We start from the raw sequence: 21,013 nt of genomic DNA, 5'->3' as shown, positions 1-21,013 counted from the left end.
AAATTAGAAAGCTTTAAAGAACTTGGAATTGAGAAAATAGGAAGGCCAACATCAAGCTTCAGGCAAGCTTGTCTTGCTCTTTATGCAGAATGGAATCAAAGTTAATGTCACATAGTAGGTCAGTTCACTCAGTAGAGGCCTTTTTGCTCTACTTCATTGCACATGGACACATTTGGTCCCTTTAATTCAGGGTTGAATCTGGTGCAGTGTCAGGAGGCTTTGGACATGTTATTCAATATTGGACATCAGGCAACTTGGATATTTTCTCTGGGTAGTATATTACTTGTCAAACAGTTCTTCAGTTTCCTTCTTTGTAAACTGAAGATGCTTTTCCTGCTCTGTAGAGTTGTTTGTGTGGTAGGTAACCTGCTAGTGGCTGCATATTGCACACAGGCTCCTGTCATCACCCAAAGTACCTGGGAGTTTTCTGTTCAGTGCATTAATCCTTCACTCCTGTTCCTCTCTGGGTATCCTGGAGTCTTACAGATTCTCTAATGTTTGATCACCCCTAAGTCTATGCATCTGTTTTCACCCATAGGCTTCTAATGCCAGGTGTGTGTGTGTGTGTGTGTGTGTGTGTGTGTGTGTGTGTGTGTGTGGTGTATCCATGTGTTCACGTGGGTATGTGCACATCTATTCTTCTTTGCTTTCCGTTGCTGTGATCAAATATCACAACCAAAAGCAACTCAGTGAGGAAACATTTATTTCATCTTACTGCATAGTCCAGCATGAGGGGAAGTCAGGAAAGCAGTTTAAAGAGGGAACCTGGAGGCAGGAACTGAAGCAGAGGTCATGGAGGAGTGTTGCTTACTGTCTTGCTCTCCATGGCTCACTCAGCTTGCTTTTTATGCAACCCAGAACCACCTGTCTAGGGGTGACACCACCCACAGTGGGCTGGGCCCTCCCACATTATTCATTAATTAAGAAAATGCCTGGGACTTGCTAAAGCCCAGTCTGATAGAGGCAATTTCTCAGTTAAGGTTCTCTCTTCCCAGATGTCTCTAGTTTGTGTCATGGTGACATAAACTAACCAGTGCAATATGTACATTGTTGACATTAGGTGATTTCCTCTCTTATTCTCCATCTTAATTTTTGAAACAGGGTCCCTCACTAAACCTTGAGCTCATTCACTGGGCTAGGCTAGTCTAGAGTTCCAAAAATCTGTCCATCCCCTACCTCCTAACCCTAGCACTAGGATGAGGGTGCACACTGCAGCATTTGGCTTTTTTACATGGGTGTTAGGGATCCAAACTCAGATCACCATGTTTTCACATAAACACTTTACTACTGAGCTATCTCCCTAACCCTCTCCTGTCAGTTTTAGTAATGATAGTGATGAAGATAATATAATAATAATAATAATAATAATAATAATAATAATAATAATAATAACAATAATTAAATGACGCAAGCTTACCCATACCATTTATTCTTCCATAAGGAGATAATGAATCTTAGTTTTGTAAATAGATTTTTGCAGATAGATATTTCAGGGACACATTTTAGCCAAGCAAAGCAACAGTGAGGGTTGAGAAGGCCTCTCTGGGGTGCCATATCTTGGGGCTTTCCTGGGAGGTAAATGGTGGACACAGCATGGAATAAGCTCAGCTTGGCAGCCCTGGATTTAGGTCTTATTGTTCTCAGTTGCTGCAGCCCTGTAAGTCCTCTGGTTCCATTTCCTCATTTGTCAGAGAGTAATTGTGAAAGCAAAGGAGGTCTCTTAAGGTGGTTACAGGGATTAAAGTAAAAAATTGCTGTGAATGCGATTTGTGCCACCAAATCCATAAAATACGATATGCATTTGCTGCCCGCTATTCTCTAAATTACATTCATTTGTCCTATGCTCCGATAGCTATACCCATTTATTTACTTCAAGACCAAGCGTGACAGGTTGTCCTCGCCTCTAGCAAGCTAGAACATCCTGACACAAAATGTTTTCATCCAAGGGAAGCGAGGGCTGGGGCAGGGCAGAGACACTGTGTGGGCGAAGTCCGTCTCCTGGTGACTTGTTCCTGGCAGAAACAGAACCTGTTAAACTTTATTCTCTTTTACCATGCAAGGTAAGGTCTAGCCACGAGTCTCCAGCCATTTGTGGCAGAGGCTAAGATTTATAAAAGGCCATTAGGAACAGCTGCCCTCAGGACAGAAAAGGAGCCCATGGCCTTCTGCTATTGAAGTCTTGTCTGAGGAAATGTATCACTTTTGCTGAAAATGAGCTGGACCTTCCAGGACTATGTCAATTTAAAAATCAATCGCAATTAAAAAATGCCCTGTGTTTAGGGGACAGAGTTATGCTGGACTGGAACTCACTGTGTAGACCAGGCTGGCCTGGAACTAGCAGCTATCCTCCTGATTCTGGCTTGTGGATGTTGAGATCACAGGAGGGTGAAAAGGACTTCAAGGGCCCTTTCTAAGCAGCATGTGCTCAGGGAAATGAACACACAGTGAGTGTCATTGATGTATTTTACATCTCCGAAGCTGTGCCTATGCTTACCAGTGGGAAGTTTTCTTACAGAAATTTGATTTGATTTTTAATTTTCCTATTTCAGATGAGTTCATGCTGTGATTCTCTTCCATTTCACCCTCCTCTCCAGTTGAATGTAAGGCAGTAACGGCAGGCATAGACAGGGTGGCTGCATGTGGTGAGGAGAGCCTACACCTGCCAGTGGACTTTGGGACATGAAGGCTAAAGCTTTCATTCCTTTTCTTGGGAAGACTCTGATTTGGCCTATGGCTGGTGTGGGAAGTATGTCTGGCTCATGATCCGCTTGAGGTCTCTACAGAACAACCATCAAGGTGGCCAGTGGTGGGAGGAAAAGAGGGGACAGTCCACACTAATTACAAACACAGCAGAAACAACAGAAAGCAAACAGCGTGCTCAACAAAATGGCAACAAAGAATGCCTTGTCCTGCAGGCTGTCTAGGATGGCCCTCCTGGCCTCCTTGGCAACTGAAATCAAGTGCTAAGGCTCAGGGGAAGCTTTTTCTTCAGGGGATGTTTGCAGTCCAGGTTTGCTTGGAGTTCAGGGCTAGACACAAGATGCAGAGTTTGGCTGACAGATGCTGTCTGCACATCTTCCTGCACAGTCTGCAGAGGAATTGCAGTGGCACCTGTGCAGGCCACTCCTCTGCAGCCTTGGATGTTCAAAGACAGATTATTATTATTTGGTGGTTGTATAATATTTACTCATTATAGGAGTTTTAGAAAAGACAAAAAACTATTAAGAAAAATAAAAGCTGTCTATAAAATAACAACAGTATTAGGGACAGTAAGGGGGTACATTCCAGATCTTTATATAGGCATTGGCCACTACACAGGCATACATACATATTTTTCAAAACTGTCCAAGGTACTGTTAATATTTGTGTTCCTCATTGTATGTAAAGTTTATAGGAAAATCAAAATCAAAATAACAATCGAACTTGCAAAAGTGATGGACATTAGAAATAATTTAGGGGGAAGTGTATAGATTCCTGCAAGTTACTTTAAAGTGTATAAAAAATCAGATGGCTTGATTATGTAGAGATATGTGATCAACTAAATATAGTAAACCATTAATGGTAGGATCCAGATGGTGGCTACATGAGTGTTTACAATAATATTCTTTCAACTTTGCTGTAGCTCTGAAAATTTGCATGACAAGATATGCAGCCAAAGAAAGTACTGTTTCAGAATGAGATCCATATTTAAAACTCAAACTTAGCTACTATTTACATTTTGGTGCACATCATCTTCTTCCATTTTAGTTTCTAGGAATACATAATTTCACATCAGGAAGACCTTAGTTTATGCAGACTTATTTTCACAATCTTTACTCAGTAGTGTATCTTAATTTTATCATGAAAGTTTTATATAATTTTTAAGTTAAGGCATCATTTATATGCAGTAATATTCATACTCTTAAGCGTGTAATTCCATGCACTTGATGGGTGTATTTTGCAAACATAACTACCAAGGTGTCGACCATCATTCTAGATGATTTCTCCATGCTCCCCACATCTTACTCCTGGGACCTACTGATCTATATTTCAGAATGGGAATAAAATGGAATCATATAGTACCGTGTGTAGTCTTTTGAATCTGTCTTCTTTTGCTTCATGCTTTATTCACATTGCATATCCTAGCAGTTTGTTCATTTTTTTAAACTGATAAGTTGCATTATAAGAATGTACATTTATGAAATTTCATGTTCAGTAAAGCTCATTGTTTATTATAACTTATTTTACTTACGTATTTCTTATTGCTTGGATATTCACAATATTTTTTGCTGTTATGAATACCTTCATCATGTCTCATTTTCATTGATTGTTTCTTTGAGGTAGATTCTTAGGAAAGGTATTGCTAAATTAAATGTAAATATTTTAAAGCCTTGAGACATTTTGAATCATTAAAAGTGGTTTTCTTGTGTTTCTTTAAATGGTTCAGAAAAGTCTGGATTTAGAACTCTGTCACTGCTTTTAACTGTCTCTCCTCCCTTTCTTTTCTGCTGTTGTTACTATAGAACTGACTGGTGTTCCAGTGTAGTCAGTGAGCTTGCAAATTCTAAATCATGGAGGCCAATCAGGAAGCCTCTCTTTTTTTGGTGAAGATCTTAGAAGAATTGGACAGTAAGCAAAATACTGTTTCCTATCAAGACCTGTGCAAGTCACTATGTGCCCAGTTTGATCTGTCTCAGCTTACCAAACTGAGAAGCGTGCTTTTCTACACAGCATGTCTCGACCCCAACTTTCCAGCCACGTTATTCAAAGACAAGATGAAATGCTCTGTAAATAATCAGCAGTCAAAGAAGATCATGGTGGCAGCAGATATCGTGACGATCTTCAACCTGATCCAAATGAATGGGGGCACTGCCAAGGAGAAGCTACCCACAAGTTGCCCCAAGGTGCGCAAGAAGGAGGCATCCTTTGAATCTTGCAGGTCGGATACTGAGGTGTGTAACCCGACAGTCTGTGAGCCTCTGAACTGTGAGCTAGGCGAGAGACCCTTCAGCAGAGGCTACCCCACCAGGCAATCATCCAAATCCCGGAAGAGGGACTGCAAGGAATGTCCACAGTTTGTCCCTGCCTCTGAGCCCAACTTCCTGTTGGGTGTTAGCAAAGAGGTGAAAAACCGCGCAGCATCTCTGGACAGGCTGCAAGCCCTGTCCCCATATTCCATGGCCAGCCCTCAGCCCTGTGAGATGCAGAGGACCTATTTCCCCATGAATATCGAGAATGAGTCCATTTCAGATCAGGACTCGCTATCCATCAGCCAAGGCATCAAGGAGCCCTTCATCTCCAGCGAGGAACCATTTGTGGTTCAGTCCTGTGTTCAGAAAAGGAACATCTTCAAAGAAGAGTTCCACAATCTCATGACTGTATCCCCTAGTTTGGTTGGTCCCCCTAACAAAACAGAGGGGGACCGTGGGGAGACACAGAATCAAAAGGAACTGCACAAGACACACTTCTTTAACCACAGTTTCGAGATGCCTTACCACAACCAGTACCTGAATCCAGTGTATTCCCCTATCCCTGACAAAAGGCGGGCAAAGCATGAAAGCTTGGATGACCTCCAAGCCTCTACCTATTTTGGACCCACTCCAGTGATGGGAACGCAAGATGCTAGGCGCTGTCCAGGGAAGTCCAGTAAACAGACTCCATGGCCTGCCAAAAGCTGGAGCCTAAACACAGAGGAAGTGCCTGACTTTGAACGGTCCTTTTTCAATAGAAATCCCTCTGAAGAGAAGCTACGCTATCCAAATTCTGGTAGTCAGACCCCCACTTTCTCAGGCCCAGACAGGCATCCAACTTACCTGGTGCCAAAGGATCAACAGAAAGTTCTCCCTGCTGGCTATGCAGTGAAACCCAATGGACTCAAATCTAAAGAGATCTCATCCCCTGTTGACCTGGAGAAGCATGAAGCAGTCAAAAAGTTTAAAGAGAAAAGCATCAGCTGCACCAGTGGGCAGCACAGCTCAGACACCAGTAGTGTGGGTACCCAGACGGAGCAGCACGTGCTGGATGCCCCAAAATGTAAGGACTTGTGTACTTTGGGTCAGGCCAAGTACAGTGACAGGCATGCCACCATGAAACACTCAGATGATGACTCAGAAATTGTCAGCGACGACATCAGTGACATTTTCCGGTTTCTTGATGACATGAGCATCAGCGGCTCCACAGGAGTGATACAGTCTTCCTGCTACAACAGCACCGGCTCCTTGTCTCAGCTTCAAAAGTCAGACTGTGACAGCTCTCCAGAGCATAACCTTGCCAAGATCACCAATGGGGTCACCAGCAGCAAGGGAGACAAGTGTAACCGGCCTGAAAACGTCCACCATTCTGAAGAAGAGCTGAAGACCAGTGTGTGCAAACTGGTTCTCAGGATTGGTGAGATCGAGCGGAAGCTGGAATCACTGTCAGGGGTCCGTGAGGAAATTTCCCAGGTCCTTGGAAAACTCAATAAACTGGATCAGAAAATACAGCAGCCGGAGAAAGTCAACGTGCAGATTGATCTGAACTCCTTGACCAGTGAGGCCCCTTCTGATGACAGTGTCTCTCCGAGGGTCTTCCGTGCACACAGTGGCTCCCATGGACCCAAGTTAGAGAATAGCCCTGACTGGTGCTGCTCTGACGCCAGCGGAAGCAATAGTGAAAGCCTGCGTGTCAAGGCCTTAAAGAAAAGCCTCTTTACTAGGCCATCTTCCAGGTCCCTGACCGAGGAGAACAGTGCCACAGAGTCCAAAATTGCCAGCATCTCCAACTCTCCCAGAGACTGGCGAACCATCACTTATACCAACCGCATGAGCCTCAACGAAGAGGAGATAAAAGATGCAGGCCCGGGTGATAACAAAGACTGGCATCGGAAATCTAAGGAGGTAATGGAAATTTAAGTTCTCACTACTGGTCTCAGCATTGTCACAGCCTCAGACATTCCATGCTGGCGGCTGTGCCTTGCTGGTTCCCCATCCAGAATTGGCAGGCTCTGCACATTTAGAACAGAGAGGGCAACATGGGCAGGCTGTTTGTTCTGCCAAGGTGCCAGTCAGTTGGGTGGAGCTCATGCTGTGATGCTGCCAACAGTAGACAGTACAGTTGGGATATTGGACAGGTGGTGTGAGAAGGATTTTGCAAAAGGGGGAGTGCGTCAAGGCAGGCAAGCATCACCAAGGTTATCTTCTTGTCCTTGCTGAGGTAGCAGGATCTGCACCAGGCAAGCATGAGAAGTGGCTTGCAAGTGTCCTTGCTGATAGGTCCCTTGTGTGAATTTTGTTATGTGCATGTTGTTACTTTTGAAAATATGAGCCTTTCCACTACAAGATAAATAGTTGATTACTAAGAATCAGGAAACAATTTCATTGCTCCACCATGGGAAAGCAGCCAATCAAAACAGTCTCTTTTTTTCTTCTTTAGCTGTCTCTTTTTCCTATGTAATAGGTGCTCCACACTTCTCATGTGAGTGTTATTTTTGATCATTTATCACAGACATCACTCCACCAGCACTGAAATCCATGTTCAAATAATTCCTTTTTCTGTCCTGTGGTGAAGGAGACTATTCCAGGGGACATGCATCTGATTCCTTCACTCTAAATGGGGTTCAGTGTCTATGCCTGATGGGAGTCTATGCCTCTTACATTTCTATTGTCATTGGACAGGCCATGAGCTGCCCTCCAAGGGTCTCTGAGGACTGGACTGTCAGGGGAGGGAGTAGTTAGGGTGGGGCTCAAGGGTCTTGAGCCAAAGAAGAGGTGTGTTTTTTCCCAAGTGATGTCAAGAAGGACAAATTTACAAAAAATGGGTTTGAATTCAGGGTCCAGAATGAAGGGAAAGAGAAAATTGATGAGGCATTTTTTTTTTATCCCAAAGGAGTCCTTGTATCCCATGGTGCTCTTTCCTCTAAGCTGCTTGCCACAGACACCAGATTGAAACCAGATTTCTGGAGCTCAGGGTCTTAGATAACATGGAGGAATGGCTGTAAGAGGACTCAAATGGTTGGGTCCTTTGTAGTATTAGAAAACCAAAGTAAGCCAGCCTGACCTCCAATCTGTGAAGTGCCAGTTCTTCACCAAATCAGCAGGACTGCTGCAACCTTAAATACAATCCACTTGAACAGCCTTACAGCAAGCTGCTCCTGTTTGAAGTAAGCCCTCTGTACTGCATGGCTATTTTCATTGTGACTTTTCCTCTTCCCATTTTCCACCTCTTGTTGATGATCCATGTTGGACTTACCTGCGTTGGTCACTGTTTCAGCTTTGGTCCAGTGCCAGAAATTACTGAAGACCAGACCCTCCAAATGTCCTGTCACTGTGCCCAAGTCAAAGTCCTCCAGTGTCTGATTAGATGTTATCTTCTTTTGTGGCTAGTATTTCTTCTTCCTTTTTGTTGTGGGGGATGGCCATCACTCCAGGAGTTTCCCCAGCAGACAAGCTCCCCAGGAGGCGTGGCTTACACTTGTTCAGTCTAGCTCCCAGCTCCTATGTATTTACCTTTTGTGATGTCTTTTTCATCTCTGCCTTGCTTACCCTTTGGTATCCTCTAGTCCAGTTTTTACATCCTACCGGGGGCTTGCGGACCCACCCTCAATCTCCCATCTTATCTTATGGGCTACTTCTCTGTTCATTTCCCTAAAACTACCATCTACAGGTATGCGGTGCCTCTTGCTTCCAAATACCTTCTAGATTTTCTTTGCCTCAGCAAAAGTTTTGAATTCTCTCTCTCTCTCTCTCTCTCTCTCTCTCTCTCTCTCTCTCTCTCTCTCTCTCTCTGTGTGTGTGTGTGTGTGTGTGTGTGTGTGTGTGTGTGTGTGTGTGTGTGTGTTTGCACATGTGGAGGTCAGAGGACAGCTCGTAGGACCTGACTGTCTTTGTCTACCATGTAGGTCTTAGGGATGCAACTTCAGTCACCAGGCTTAGTGGCAAGTGCCTTTATTTCACATATTTCTTTCTAAACAGAATGCTGTATTTTACCCCAAAGCCTGCCCTGCCTTGATGAATACACTTTTATTTCCTCAAAAATGCTATGGCTATTCACTCAGTCACCTACTTAGCAAATACTTTAGTAACTCTTATGACCAGACCTTGTTATATGATCAAACCTTTCTCTGCGTGATTCCTACATCAAGATTGTCTGATCTACTTCCTCTGTGCTTAGAATAAGGTGAGAATGGCAGGTGCTGATCTGTACATTCTCAGGCCTCTGTGTTCTGTGCACTCCTTGAGCCCTCCTCATTCACACACATCTGGACACTTCTACAGGGATGAATGCCCGTCTCTCACCTCCAGCTTTCAGTTCTCTTTGTTCAGGTGTCCTGGGCAAGAACATTTACTGAAGCATATAGACTATGTATATACATGCTGACTACTGTCTTAGAGTATAAACTCAACAGTAGTTGGATTAAGCCTGGGCCTCAATGAGATGTTCTCAGAAGTGTGAAATGGTCCAAATTCTGGCTCTGTCATCATTTCCTAGCTGTGCCGCATTGAGTCTATCTCTCAGTCTCTCCGACCCAATCTTCTACATCCACAGTGGGGATGATTCCAGTTGTGATGCTGAAGTGTTAACGAGAAGCTGATATGAAATGCTGCACATCCAGTGCCAGACAGAGTGGTGGATGCTCAGCCAGCCCAGTGGAGACCAGCAAGGTTATTGTCCTGGGAATTTCTGCTGCCCCCAGCTTTGTGCAAGATCTGCTTCCATTAGGACTGGGGAGTGATAAGTGAACAACAGAATAAATAGAAGCAGTGGAGCCTCTTTAAAAGAAAATCCCTGGCCTTGATGAGTCAGAAAGTGAGAAGGAACCCCATCTTCTTGCTTGATTTACCTCCATCTATGCCTCTATCAGTAGCCTCCAGTCTCATACTTCTGGGCATGAGCTAGTGGACCACGGGCAGGTTGTGCTCTGCACACTCAAACACGTCTGCTCGTCACATGTTCACTTGCCACATCCCCTCCATTCACACTCTTCTTTTCCTCTTTCTGTCATTTCATACAGAATGCTCGGTGTCCTTTCTCGTACCCCTAGTGCCATGTCATTGGTTTCTGTCCCTTGGGCAAGTCATGGTGGAGTGCCTTACTTATTAGTACCATTTTGCTGGAGCCAGGATTAAAAGACAAACAAGCTATTCCCTTTCCTGGGAGAAACTCAAAGTCCAGTGGAGGAGGCTGGCTGGAAGACAAGCAGCTACAGTTTAGTGTGGCAAGTGCTGGCTGAAGGGTCTGTGCACAACCCTCCAAGATCACAGAGATGAACCCAGTCCATTTGTGAGGGAATACTGTCTGGAGGTTCATCTATGTAAAAAACCAGTGGCCTCCAAGTGGATATGAAAAAGATCAGAGGCCCAGTCCTTCCAGGTTCACTGAGACTAGGGTAGCCTGGGATGTGTCCCAAGGCCTGTGGACATAATTGACATGGAGCCTTTTTAGAAACATCCACTTCGGCACAGCTGCCGAATTGGTCCTTTATCATAAGTGTTCTGCAGATACCTTGGAAAGGGCCACATGCCACCATGGGCAGTCACTAGAGACTTCTATGTGGGATTTCCAGGTTGGCTTCTCTCTTCCAAGGCAGGCTCTCAGAAGAGCTTTAATTAATTCCCTGCAGAATGACCTGTGTCTTTCCTCACTGAGACTAGGTATAAAATGGGACAGAAAAGAAGGGACATTACAAGTGTCAACCAAAGACTCCAAAGCTAGCTGATTAGGTTTAAAACCCCTCTTGGCTGTGTGTTCTCAGACAAATAACGGAATCTTTCTGAGCGCCATTGTCTGGCTGTACAAGAGGAGTCAATTGTGGTAAAGATGGTGTAAGGATTGGATTATAAAGAACCTCCTCTAGGTGTGGAAACATTTGCTTTCATTAGTACTGCCAGGATCGGAAGCTCTCATTAAAGAATGTCTCTCCAATAGGCAGACTTTGTATGGGTTCATAAGTCAATCCATGTTGCTACCGGGTGTCTACTGGGATCTCATTGATAAAAAGCTGGCTGGCTGCTCAAATGCACTGTGAGACCTGATGGCGCCTCTGTGGCTTTTCTGTATGTTTCTGTGCTTCTCTGCAGGCAGACAGGCAGTATGACATTCCCCCACAGCACCGGCTACCCAAGCAGCCCAAAGAAGGCTTCCTGGTGGAGCAAGTTTTCAGTCCACATCCATACCCTGCCTCGCTAAAGGCCCACCTGAAGAGCAACCCCCTATATACAGACATGCGATTGACTGAGTTAGCTGAGGTTAAGCGGGGCCAGCCTTCTTGGACCATAGAGGAGTATGCTCGGCACTCTGGTGACAAGGGCAAGCTGACAGCCTTGGACCTGCAGGTGAGCCTCATTGTTCCCAGGTGGGAGGAGCCCAGTCCTGGGCTGTGTGGATGACTTAAATTTGGCCACTCCCTCAACCTTCAATTTCCCCGGGTTCCTGCTATAGAGAGGTGTTGTTGTTATTTATTGATTTATTTGTTTATTTATTTATTTTTGGTTTTTCGAGACAGGGTTTCTCTGTGTAGCTTTGGAGCCTATCCTGGCACTCGCTCTGGAGACCAGGCTGGCCTCGAACTCACAGAGACCCGCCTGCCTCTGCCTCCCGAGTGCTGGGATTAAAGGCATGTGCCACCAATGCCCGGCGTGTTGTTGTTTTAAACAATGGGATTTATACATTGCTTATTTGTTTGTAAGCATTTAACTATAAGTGTGCTTGCTTTCTATATTTGTTAGCCATCTGATTTGCTAATGATGCATTTAAAAACAAGTGCAAATTCTTATCTTTGCTCACAAGACCTGAGCCAAACTGTTTAATGAAACACAAGCTGATTTCTCCTTCCATATGTAGCGCGTGGGATAAGCATGTGTGTGGGAGCCAAGCTATGGATTATGTTTCCATATGGAGCCACCCCAGGTAAGAGCCATCCCTGGAAGGTCTATGAATGCCATTGTGGCTAGACGGCATGCTTTTCTGTTCACTCACCACAGGGCTGGGTTTTGGCTGCACTTTTATTTTGGTGGGCAGCTCTAAGTGATTCCATTCACGGCACGTCTGTCTATGTTCCACACCACTGCAAAGGAACCATTGTGGCCACCTGTGGGCTTGGCTGGATGGAAAGAGAGGGGCCATAGCACCAAAGGAATGAGTTATCTCCAGACAGCCTGTGCACTTGGAGCATGGTTGATGAGAGCTGTCTATAGGCCCACTGTGACAAGGCTCTTAGCCATGGCCTTTCTCTAAAGAAATAGGGTATGGAAGGGGCAGCATGTGACAGAGAGGAGACGATGGGTTTGAGCAGCACCAAGACCTAATCCAAACCTTCTCAACAGCACTTTGTGACTTGGATCACTTATTTCACCTGCTTCAGCTTTGGTCCTCTCACCTGTGACATGGGTATAAAAATGTCCACCTTAATGGCATTGTTGCAAGAACTGAAAATAATATACGTAAAGACCCTGGCACTGACTGGAATTGGGAGGGATGGCACTCGGGAGTTGGTAGAGGATGCCTGTGAGGCAGACATTTCTCTGACCATCTCCAATTTATAAACCAGAAAACAATGGAAGCAGGAAGTTCAGTGAGTTGGCCCAGGTCAGATAGGTCTGGATCCATACTGAACAATAAGTCTCCTGTTCTTTCTCTTCTCTTCCCTCTGTAGAATTTCCCTTTGCTCTTGCTAGGACTTTAACAGCAGTACTTAATCTCAGACAAAAGGATTGCAATCAGAAGCAGACACCCACAGCTAAACACTGAGTCAAACTCCTGGAATCCAGTTGCAGAGAGGGAGGAGTGATGAGTAAAGAGGTCAAGACCAGGCTGGAGAAACCCACAGAAACAGCTGACCTGAGCAAGGGACCCCAGACTGATAGCTAGGAAACCAGCATAGGACTGATCCAGACCCCCTGAACTTGGGTGTCAGTTAGGAGACCTGGGCAATCTATGGGGCCTCTGGTAGTGAACCAGTATTTATCCCTAGTACATGGATGGACTTTGGGAGCCCACTCCACATAGAGGGATACTCTCTCAGCCTAGACACACAGGAGAGGGCCTAGACTGTGCGCCAAAGGATATGACAGACATTGATGATCCGCCATGGAAGGCCTCACTCTCCCTGGGGAGCAGAAAGGGGGTGGGATGGGGGTCTGGTGGAGAGCAGGGGAGGAGGGGAGGGAGAGGGAACTGGGATTGACATGTAAAAGAAGTTTGTTTCTAATTTAAATTTTAAAAAAAGAAGAAAAAGTAAAGGACTGCAATCACACATGTATTTCTGGGATCCTAATGGAAGCAATTCAAGGGAGCTCTGGGCCATTCCTGGAAAAAGAGGTCTGTGATGGCAGCAGCAGTACCCTAACCCCCACCCCAACCCCTCCTACTCCATGTAATATTATCTCCACACATGCCACATGTCACTTGTCTGCTTGGGCTGCTGTCTGACCTGTCATCTTCCTGATGACAAGCAGGTTACATCATGACTTGAGTCTGTGGGAGCGAGCCACTTCGCTGTGTGTGGCACCCCTTGATCAGTGTGCCTTAGGTCATCATAAGCTACCAACCAGAAAACACACAGAAACAGCTCAACTGGTTGTAATAGCCAGTATTTCACCATGCCCTGGAGGCTGACCTTGAAAACAGATTTTGAAAGTTTATGGAGAGAGAGCTGAGGGATTTTTCGTCTATAAACACATGCAGTTTGAATGTGCCAATGTTTGAATGTATAAAGATAAAATTAGAAAGGATAAATTAGAAACAGACATTTGGGTTACAGAGCTTTAGGTGACTCTGCCTAACAACGGAAGGACAGAGTATCCAGCGTCATTGCCGGGTGATGTGTTGGCAGAAAAGCAGAGCAGACATCAGAGGCAGGTGGGGCAGAGAGGCACCGGCTTGCATGTTTGCATTGTTTTGCAGAGGTAAAAGCTCTGTTCAAGGCTAGCTTTGGAACAGATTTCCTGGGGCCCATTCTTGTCCATATATAAATCCATTAGTGATGTCCACCGAGGGGGTAGGCACTGGTGTAGGCCTGGTTTTATTTTCATCATTTGGCAGGCCTAATTAACAAGTGAGTATGTGTGTGGTGTCCCTGGGAACCTGGGTATTACCTCTCTGTGCTGTGGTGCCATTACCGCTTGAAGTTATTGAAAAAGAAACTAATTAAAATAGTTTATTTCACAGGCAGACTCTAAGCCCATAGCAAAGTATAGATAGCTGCGAAAGGAGGCAAATTCTCTCTGTCTGAGATGGGGGGGTACAAAGCACAAGACCTGCTGTGCCCTGTGTGTGCTTCATCTCTTCTGGGCCAGCCCTGGGAAATTGGGGGAAAGAGCAACTTATTTTGGCCAAAATGACCAGAGTTTGCTTCAAGGTTATAGGGGAGGGAAGGCTGTCTGTCTAGCCTTCCACCCAAACCTAATCTCTGAGGGTGCATCATCCACATGACAGGTCAGTATTCCAGAAAGACAGGCCCACCTTTCTTGAGAATCCCTTTCTTCCTTATTGAAGGTCCATTCAGGTACTGAAGGATTTTCATGCCTGGGAGAGCAAGTGGGGCCCAACTGTGCCTATGAAGAGCAGAGCTCTATGTGTGTGTGTATTGTAAGTGTGTATGTGTGTATAAGTATATATACACATGCATATGTATTGTGTGTGCATGTTGCCCTTATGCATAAATGTATGTAAGATCGTGTTTGCATATGTGTGTATTTGCATGCATGTGTATGGGGACATATAGTTCTAAATAGTAGAGCTTAGTCATTGCAGAGCTGTTTAGATCAGTTCCAGGGAGAGGCTCCTAGACTCCAGCAGTGGACACTAAGTCCTAGGGGTTTCTTGCAAGGGCATTTACAGGCTTTCCCCACATCAAGAATATTCTGGTTTATATTAGGGGTATTGTTGGTGGCCAGCATTGCCTTCTGTCCTATAATATAGTTTTGCAGAATTTATAAACAGTGTTGAAGCCAGCCTCACTAAGTTCTTTTTTTTTTTCCGCCACTGTACAATGTTGTCCAGTTTGCCCATTCTACCTACTGGAGCACCAGAGTGTCTCCAGATGATTTGTAAATGAATGGGTCCGACTGCTCTGATAACCTTAATTTTGGATATCAAACTTAGCATTTCATATAGTTTTTTATATGTCATCAAATGTTTGATTTACTTAAATGATTTAAAAATAGAGAATGCATTTGGAATTGGAGGACTGTATAGACAGGAGGCCAGCTGGAACTGGCTTGCAGGCCACAGTCTGTGGACTCCTCCCCCAAATGTATGGTAGTTATCAACAAGAGGGATGAAATCTCAAGATTGGATGGCAGAGAATTGTCCGCACCCTGCAGCAAGCAGATGGCATGCCAAAAGGGATGATGGGAAGAGGACCATTCGCTATGGAGTGAGCAGGTTAGGGGCCAGCAACAGCCAGTGAAACACCCAGAGAGCTGACTGAAGAGAGAGAATATCTGTTACTTTTCTTGGGTCTGGTGAAAGGTGAAAGGGCAGGAAGCTGTGGATTTCCCCATAGCCCACAGCTTCGCACGTCAGAGTCTGGGAGAACCATTGCTCCACCTTTCTCTCCTCTGGTTCCATTTTTGATTGAGGCCACACTATGGTTCCAGTGGGCACAGAGAAAGGTGCAGAAGGAACTGTCTAGAAGGCAGGTGGGCCGTGCTGGGCATGATCTAGAGTCATGCTACTTCACCAACAGTGTGCCACAGCTGAGTGCTCTCGGTGCTGCAGGCCTAGGGTTTGCTTTTGGTTTTGATCCTGTGTGTGTGACTTTAATGTTCTCATGTTTAGAAAACCTAAGCAATCCAAGAACCCTTCTCACAATGGGTATTTGGTTTGTGATTTAGAGATTTAAGCGGCCTCACTTGGGACTGTAATGTTTGTTGCTTTTTTGGTGACACGTTATTAAATGCTTATCATAAAACAAGAACATAGCTCTGCTTCATGGAAATAGATTATAGCCATCAATGTGCAATGGGGTTCACGGGAAACGTAGGTTAAATATGATATTTCCTCTACAGGCAATGCATTAATCTTGGGTAGGCATTTGCTGTAGGAGCTGGCTTTGGGGGAAAGGCCACTTAGTCTAGGATCATCAACAACACAGACCCAGGGTGGGGACAGTCTGCCGTGGGTCTGCAGTCCTTTACTTTGAACAGTGTTCTAACCCACTCACGCAAATGCTTGAAATGGAAATATTTTACATTTTGATGGATCTAGAGGTGCCTTTGATTTTCAGTAGAAGCTCTGAGAAATGAACTGACTAGAAATGATAAGATGGTCTTGCTTCAAGCAGATCTGTTCTGACAGTTCTCTGGTAGAGAACATTTTTCAATGATTTTTTTTTCTTTCCTTACGGTAGAGACAACATACCCTGAAGTTGAGTCTTGTCTTGGCCATTTTGTTTACTTATCCAGAGATGACCTCTGGGTTTTATGTCAGTTTTGGTGAGGAAGGATCCAGCACAGTCTATGATGTATGGATGGAGGCCTTTTGCTGGCACAGACCTGATGGGGAAGCATTTTATGATGCTGTTACTTAGCTACCAGCTGTAGACAACTTTTAAGTGTTCCAGGAGTGGAAATCGTCAGGATGTCTTGGACAAGGTTTCAAGTATTAACCGTATTTTTTAACATCTCTTTTCTTTTAGACTCAAGAATCTTTAAATCCCAACAACTTAGAATACTGGATGGAAGATATTTATACTCCAGGCTATGATTCATTACTAAAACGGAAAGAAGCTGAATTCAGACGAGCCAAGGTCTGCAAGATCGCTGCTCTCATCACTGCTGCTGCATGCACGGTCATTCTTGTCATTGTTGTGCCCATCTGCACGATGAAGTCCTGAACCCATGGACACAGCATTACATGTGGCTCATGACTTCCACTGTCTTCTTCTTCTGGATTTCAGAAGCTCACTTTAGTGTGGCTAGAGTTTGTTGAAATAGAGAAAAAAAAAAGATCCCGGATGTTTTTCTACAGAGCTTGAAGGTCATTTTTCAGAGAGTATATACTCGAGAAAGAAATCTACCTAGCTGCTAAATTTAGCTGTAGTTAGACTCTGATATATTTTCGAAAATATAATATCTTTTTCCACATAAGGAATGCCATGGATTATGAGTATATAAAAATTGAATATCCCAAGCAAAGAAAAAAAAAGAAGACTAATTGGATTCTTTCAGTATGATGATGATTCATGGTGGACATTAAGTTATGCAAAACAGATCCAATACCTGCTCTTCGGAGGAGCTGATGGTGACACAAACATGAAAAAGTCAAGGGGGCGTGATCAATTTCCTTAACACTCTAAGATTGTTGCTGGTCAAATAAATGGATGTGTGTCCACCAAGAATATGGCTTCTCTTCGGCTTTTATCAAGGGCTATTGACTGCCTTCTTGCCCTTTTGTCATTGTCACTGTAGAACATCTGAATCTCTACAGTTCTTCCTAGCAGCATTATGAACCTTCTTCTTGGGCCCAGGCAAGAAGAAGCTGCACTTCCACGCCAAGCATGATATACAGTGTCCTCTTTTTGCAGTATGGGCCAAGATGCTCAGGATAGGCCACATTCCTGCTGTCCTCAACATGATTTGGGGAAGCTTGCCTGTTGGGGTATGTTCAATATCTGAAGGTCTCAGCCACCCCCAAAGAGTGTCCTGTTCTTGCTCTGGCATGTGGCTTTGTTCCTTGATTTTCTAACTCTTGGTGGAACCCGATGCTCTACTCTAAAGAGTTTGGAACTTGTCCTTGTGCCTTGAAGAGCAGAGACAATGGTGACACGTTGACATTCTAACTCTAAACCATTGTTTCCATCCACCACTGGTACCAACCATTTGCAGTGGCTTTAAAAAGAATGCTTATTTAATAATGTAAGTAAAAAGGCACTAAGGTCTCCTCAACTACAACAACATCTACTCCAGAGTTTTGAATATTTGTCAGCAGTGCAAAAAAGTATCTATTTAATCATCTATCTATCTACATGTCTAAGTATATGATTTATGTTTATTGTCTTCACTGCTAAGTAAATTGAGAGCAAGATTTTTCCAAGTGTACAAGAAGCTGTTGTAATTTTATTAAGAGTTTGGTCTCTGTTTCCACCTGATTGGTGCTTTGACAATAATTGGCAGAAAGACTCCTTATTAACATCTGTGTCTAATGTCTTACTGCAAATTAAAGAAAAATGATTGACAGAATCTAAAAACCTTAAATTCATTTAATAGCAAACTGGTGTATACATACATTTTGGTAGTAAGAATAATCACTTTGGAAAATGCTCACACTTTTTGCAAGTGGAATCTGAGAAGCCTTTTCATTTCTAAAGCAATAGGAGCCCAGCATCCATCCTAAATAATTCCAAATAATGCTGAGCTTGCTGCACTGGATCCTGTCGTCATTAGTGAAGAGTAGACAGTCCATTTAATGATGCTAACAGATGAGGGGTGGATTCTCTCACCTGTAAGGAGCCTTTGTTTTTAGAGGTCACCATGGTATCTGTCTATTGATATGTTATGTTTACTAATGGATCTTCAATTAGGTGACTGAAACTTAAGCCTTAGAATGGAGGACTTGTCATTGAAAATGAATATATACATCCACATACATAATACATACATACATAATACATACATGCACACATGCATACATCACTATTGTCAGAATTTTAGTCTTTTGGTGCTCTGTTTTGGTTTGGGCACTTCAAATAAAGTTGTTTCTTTCACTCCAAAGATGATACAATGTTACATTCTTTGGAGTCCCTGTTGCATCTCCTCCTTGTTAACAATGACACTGTACCACATTCAGATACCACCATTCTGCCCCACACCACAGATTAAGCTGTCAGAGTCAGAGATAACTGTTTTCAACTTCTTGATCTGTGACTTTAGGAACAGCAGAGATGTACTCTCCCAGGATAATAAAAATGTTGTCAAACCCAACACCTCCATTTGACAGATGGGATTATGGGAACCGGATGGCACTCCCTTGATGAAACTGCTGATATAATGAAGCCAGTCACACTTCATCCATTGACACTGCCCTAGGCTAAACCTATTTCTAATGGGCCCCATGTGGGTCATGTGCCTAGCTACCTAGAGAGGGCATGACTATAAACCTAATTCAAGAATAGAAGTCCAAGAACCCTATAGAATTTTCTAATACCCTTTTCTTTCTGGGGAGGTAGCCAAAGAAATACAATCTTGCTCAAAGTCCAGTCTGAATCCAATTCAATGTTGTCACATAATGAAAGCATCCAGACCCAGTAATAACCCAGGAGACAGATCATGAAGGGCAAAGTAAAGAAGGAGATTTTCTCTGGAAAGTGGCCATCCTCAGTCAGGTAGTACCAAGACTGGTGTTGAAGGACCACACCTTTGCCATATCTATGAACTCATGGATGCCTGGAGTCTCAGAATCCATAAAAACTGTGTTTATAGTTAGACCTCTTTCTTGTTGACCCCAGACTTGCTTGTCTCAGATCCCAGGCTCACCCTAGCTTCCCCAAATACTCAGTTTTCATAATGAAGTGAGACAGTTTACTTGACACAAAGTATATAACTTTTTGTATAATATGTTCCCCTCGTTTCCTTGTTGCAATGCACTGTCCCCCGCCCCCCATCCCTGATGATGGTGACTGACTGGTCGTCTTCCTGAGTGTCATCTTCTTTCACTATAATTTTTACAGAAAGTTCATATTTTGCATCCAAATCTACAGTCACTTCATGTTATAAATTCACTTTATTTTGTTGGGTTTCGTCCTTTTTCTTTTCTTTTTTGTTTTGCATTTATAACACTAATCAAATGACTCTACCATTGAAAGAATTATTTTGCAATCAGATGTCTCAATCCATGATGAAATTCAGAATCATTTCATCCTTTTTTTACTGATCTAAATTTGTTTTGAACACAGCCTTGCAGAAAAGCAACCACCAATCAAAGGCAATTTTCAGCTCTCCACTATCAGGAATTTTATTCTAGCATTTCCTTGTTTAAACTACTGATACAATAAAGCCAATCACACATCATCTGCTGCCAGCTAATCATAATCATAAATTATTTATTATTTTAGGGCATGCAGCCATATGAATAATACCTGCAAGGCTAGCTTAGTAGATATGATAAAAAAAACAGTGTTCTGAACATCTGTACTATTGTTGCCATTGTCTTAATTCCTTGTGACACCTTATTTGTTTATATTATTGCACAAAACCCCAATGCTAATGGTTTAATGGTATGAGAATTTATAAATGTTGAAGTTCAACATGCTTTCTCCTATTAATATAATCAACCTACAAGAATATTGTGATCAATTGTGTGAATACCAAATCATTATATACTGTATATTGTACTACGGAAATTTGTATTTTAAGGTAAAGATTTGAGTAACTATTGGTATAACTGAAGAGTATGAGATATTTATTAAGTACCAGTGAGAAATAAAGCAACCTTCCTTATTTATGCCTTATGAACAACTGAGTGTGAAATGTAAGGCAAAGTTTTATGTGAAGACCCAAAAGGGATGTGTTTCCTTGAAGGCAGGGATTGTGTCTTTCTATGTTTGTTCTGTACAGCTCTCAGCACACTCTTGGTGCTTGATAAATGTTATATAATACCAATAACTAAGCACATTTTTAGATCTTTTTTCAAATGGCTCGTGTAAAATTTGGTTAATGTTGGTTTGAAGCTATCATGTAAAATCTGCCTCTCCAAATGTAATAAAAATAAATGGAAAATATACAGTAACTTGTAATGAGATTTTATTTTATCCATAAATTACAGGGTTCAGGTTTATGAACATGTTGCAAACTGTCCATCTTGAGTCTTTCTCTCAAATTGAATGATTCTGAAGTAAAAAAAAAAAATCAAAATATGTGAGCAGCCCAGTCCGCCCTCCTGCTCCTAGTCTCTCTAAAACCTAGCAGAAAAATCACTATCAATCATTCAATTATGTTGTGTGTGCACATTATCTCCACAGTTTTCAGTTGTTTCACAAACTCATGAATACATTGCCATTATCTATTCTTTCTACTAATGAATGGATATTCAGGTCCAACCTGCAAGAGTACCATGGTCA

The 21,013-nt window shown here is 43.2% G+C and overlaps 1 protein-coding gene across 3 annotated transcripts in view; it reads left to right on the top strand.

Annotated features, from left to right (window-relative positions):
• Positions 1 to 20,682, top strand: part of Minar1 (membrane integral NOTCH2 associated receptor 1) — a 33,706-nt gene extending 13,024 nt beyond the window's left edge. For 2 of the 3 annotated variants that reach the window (XM_027410974.2, XM_027410973.2), the window contains 3 exons: positions 4,503 to 6,854; positions 11,034 to 11,288; positions 16,595 to 20,682. In XM_027410974.2, the coding sequence (XP_027266775.1) occupies positions 4,551 to 6,854; positions 11,034 to 11,288; positions 16,595 to 16,792 (2,757 nt within the window). In that variant the 5' untranslated portion in view covers positions 4,503 to 4,550 and the 3' untranslated portion in view covers positions 16,793 to 20,682. Of the gene's footprint in view, positions 1 to 4,502; positions 6,855 to 11,033; positions 11,289 to 11,796; positions 11,863 to 16,594 lie in introns of all 3 variants that reach the window. The other variant, XR_003484498.2, reaches the window with a different exon arrangement.
• Positions 20,683 to 21,013: the final 331 nt, after the last annotated feature.

The sequence above is a fragment of the Cricetulus griseus genome, chromosome 4 (assembly GCF_003668045.3).
Source record: "Cricetulus griseus strain 17A/GY chromosome 4, alternate assembly CriGri-PICRH-1.0, whole genome shotgun sequence".
NCBI classification, from domain to species: domain Eukaryota; kingdom Metazoa; phylum Chordata; class Mammalia; order Rodentia; family Cricetidae; genus Cricetulus; species Cricetulus griseus.
This window is presented reverse-complemented; position numbering and strand designations above follow the sequence as displayed.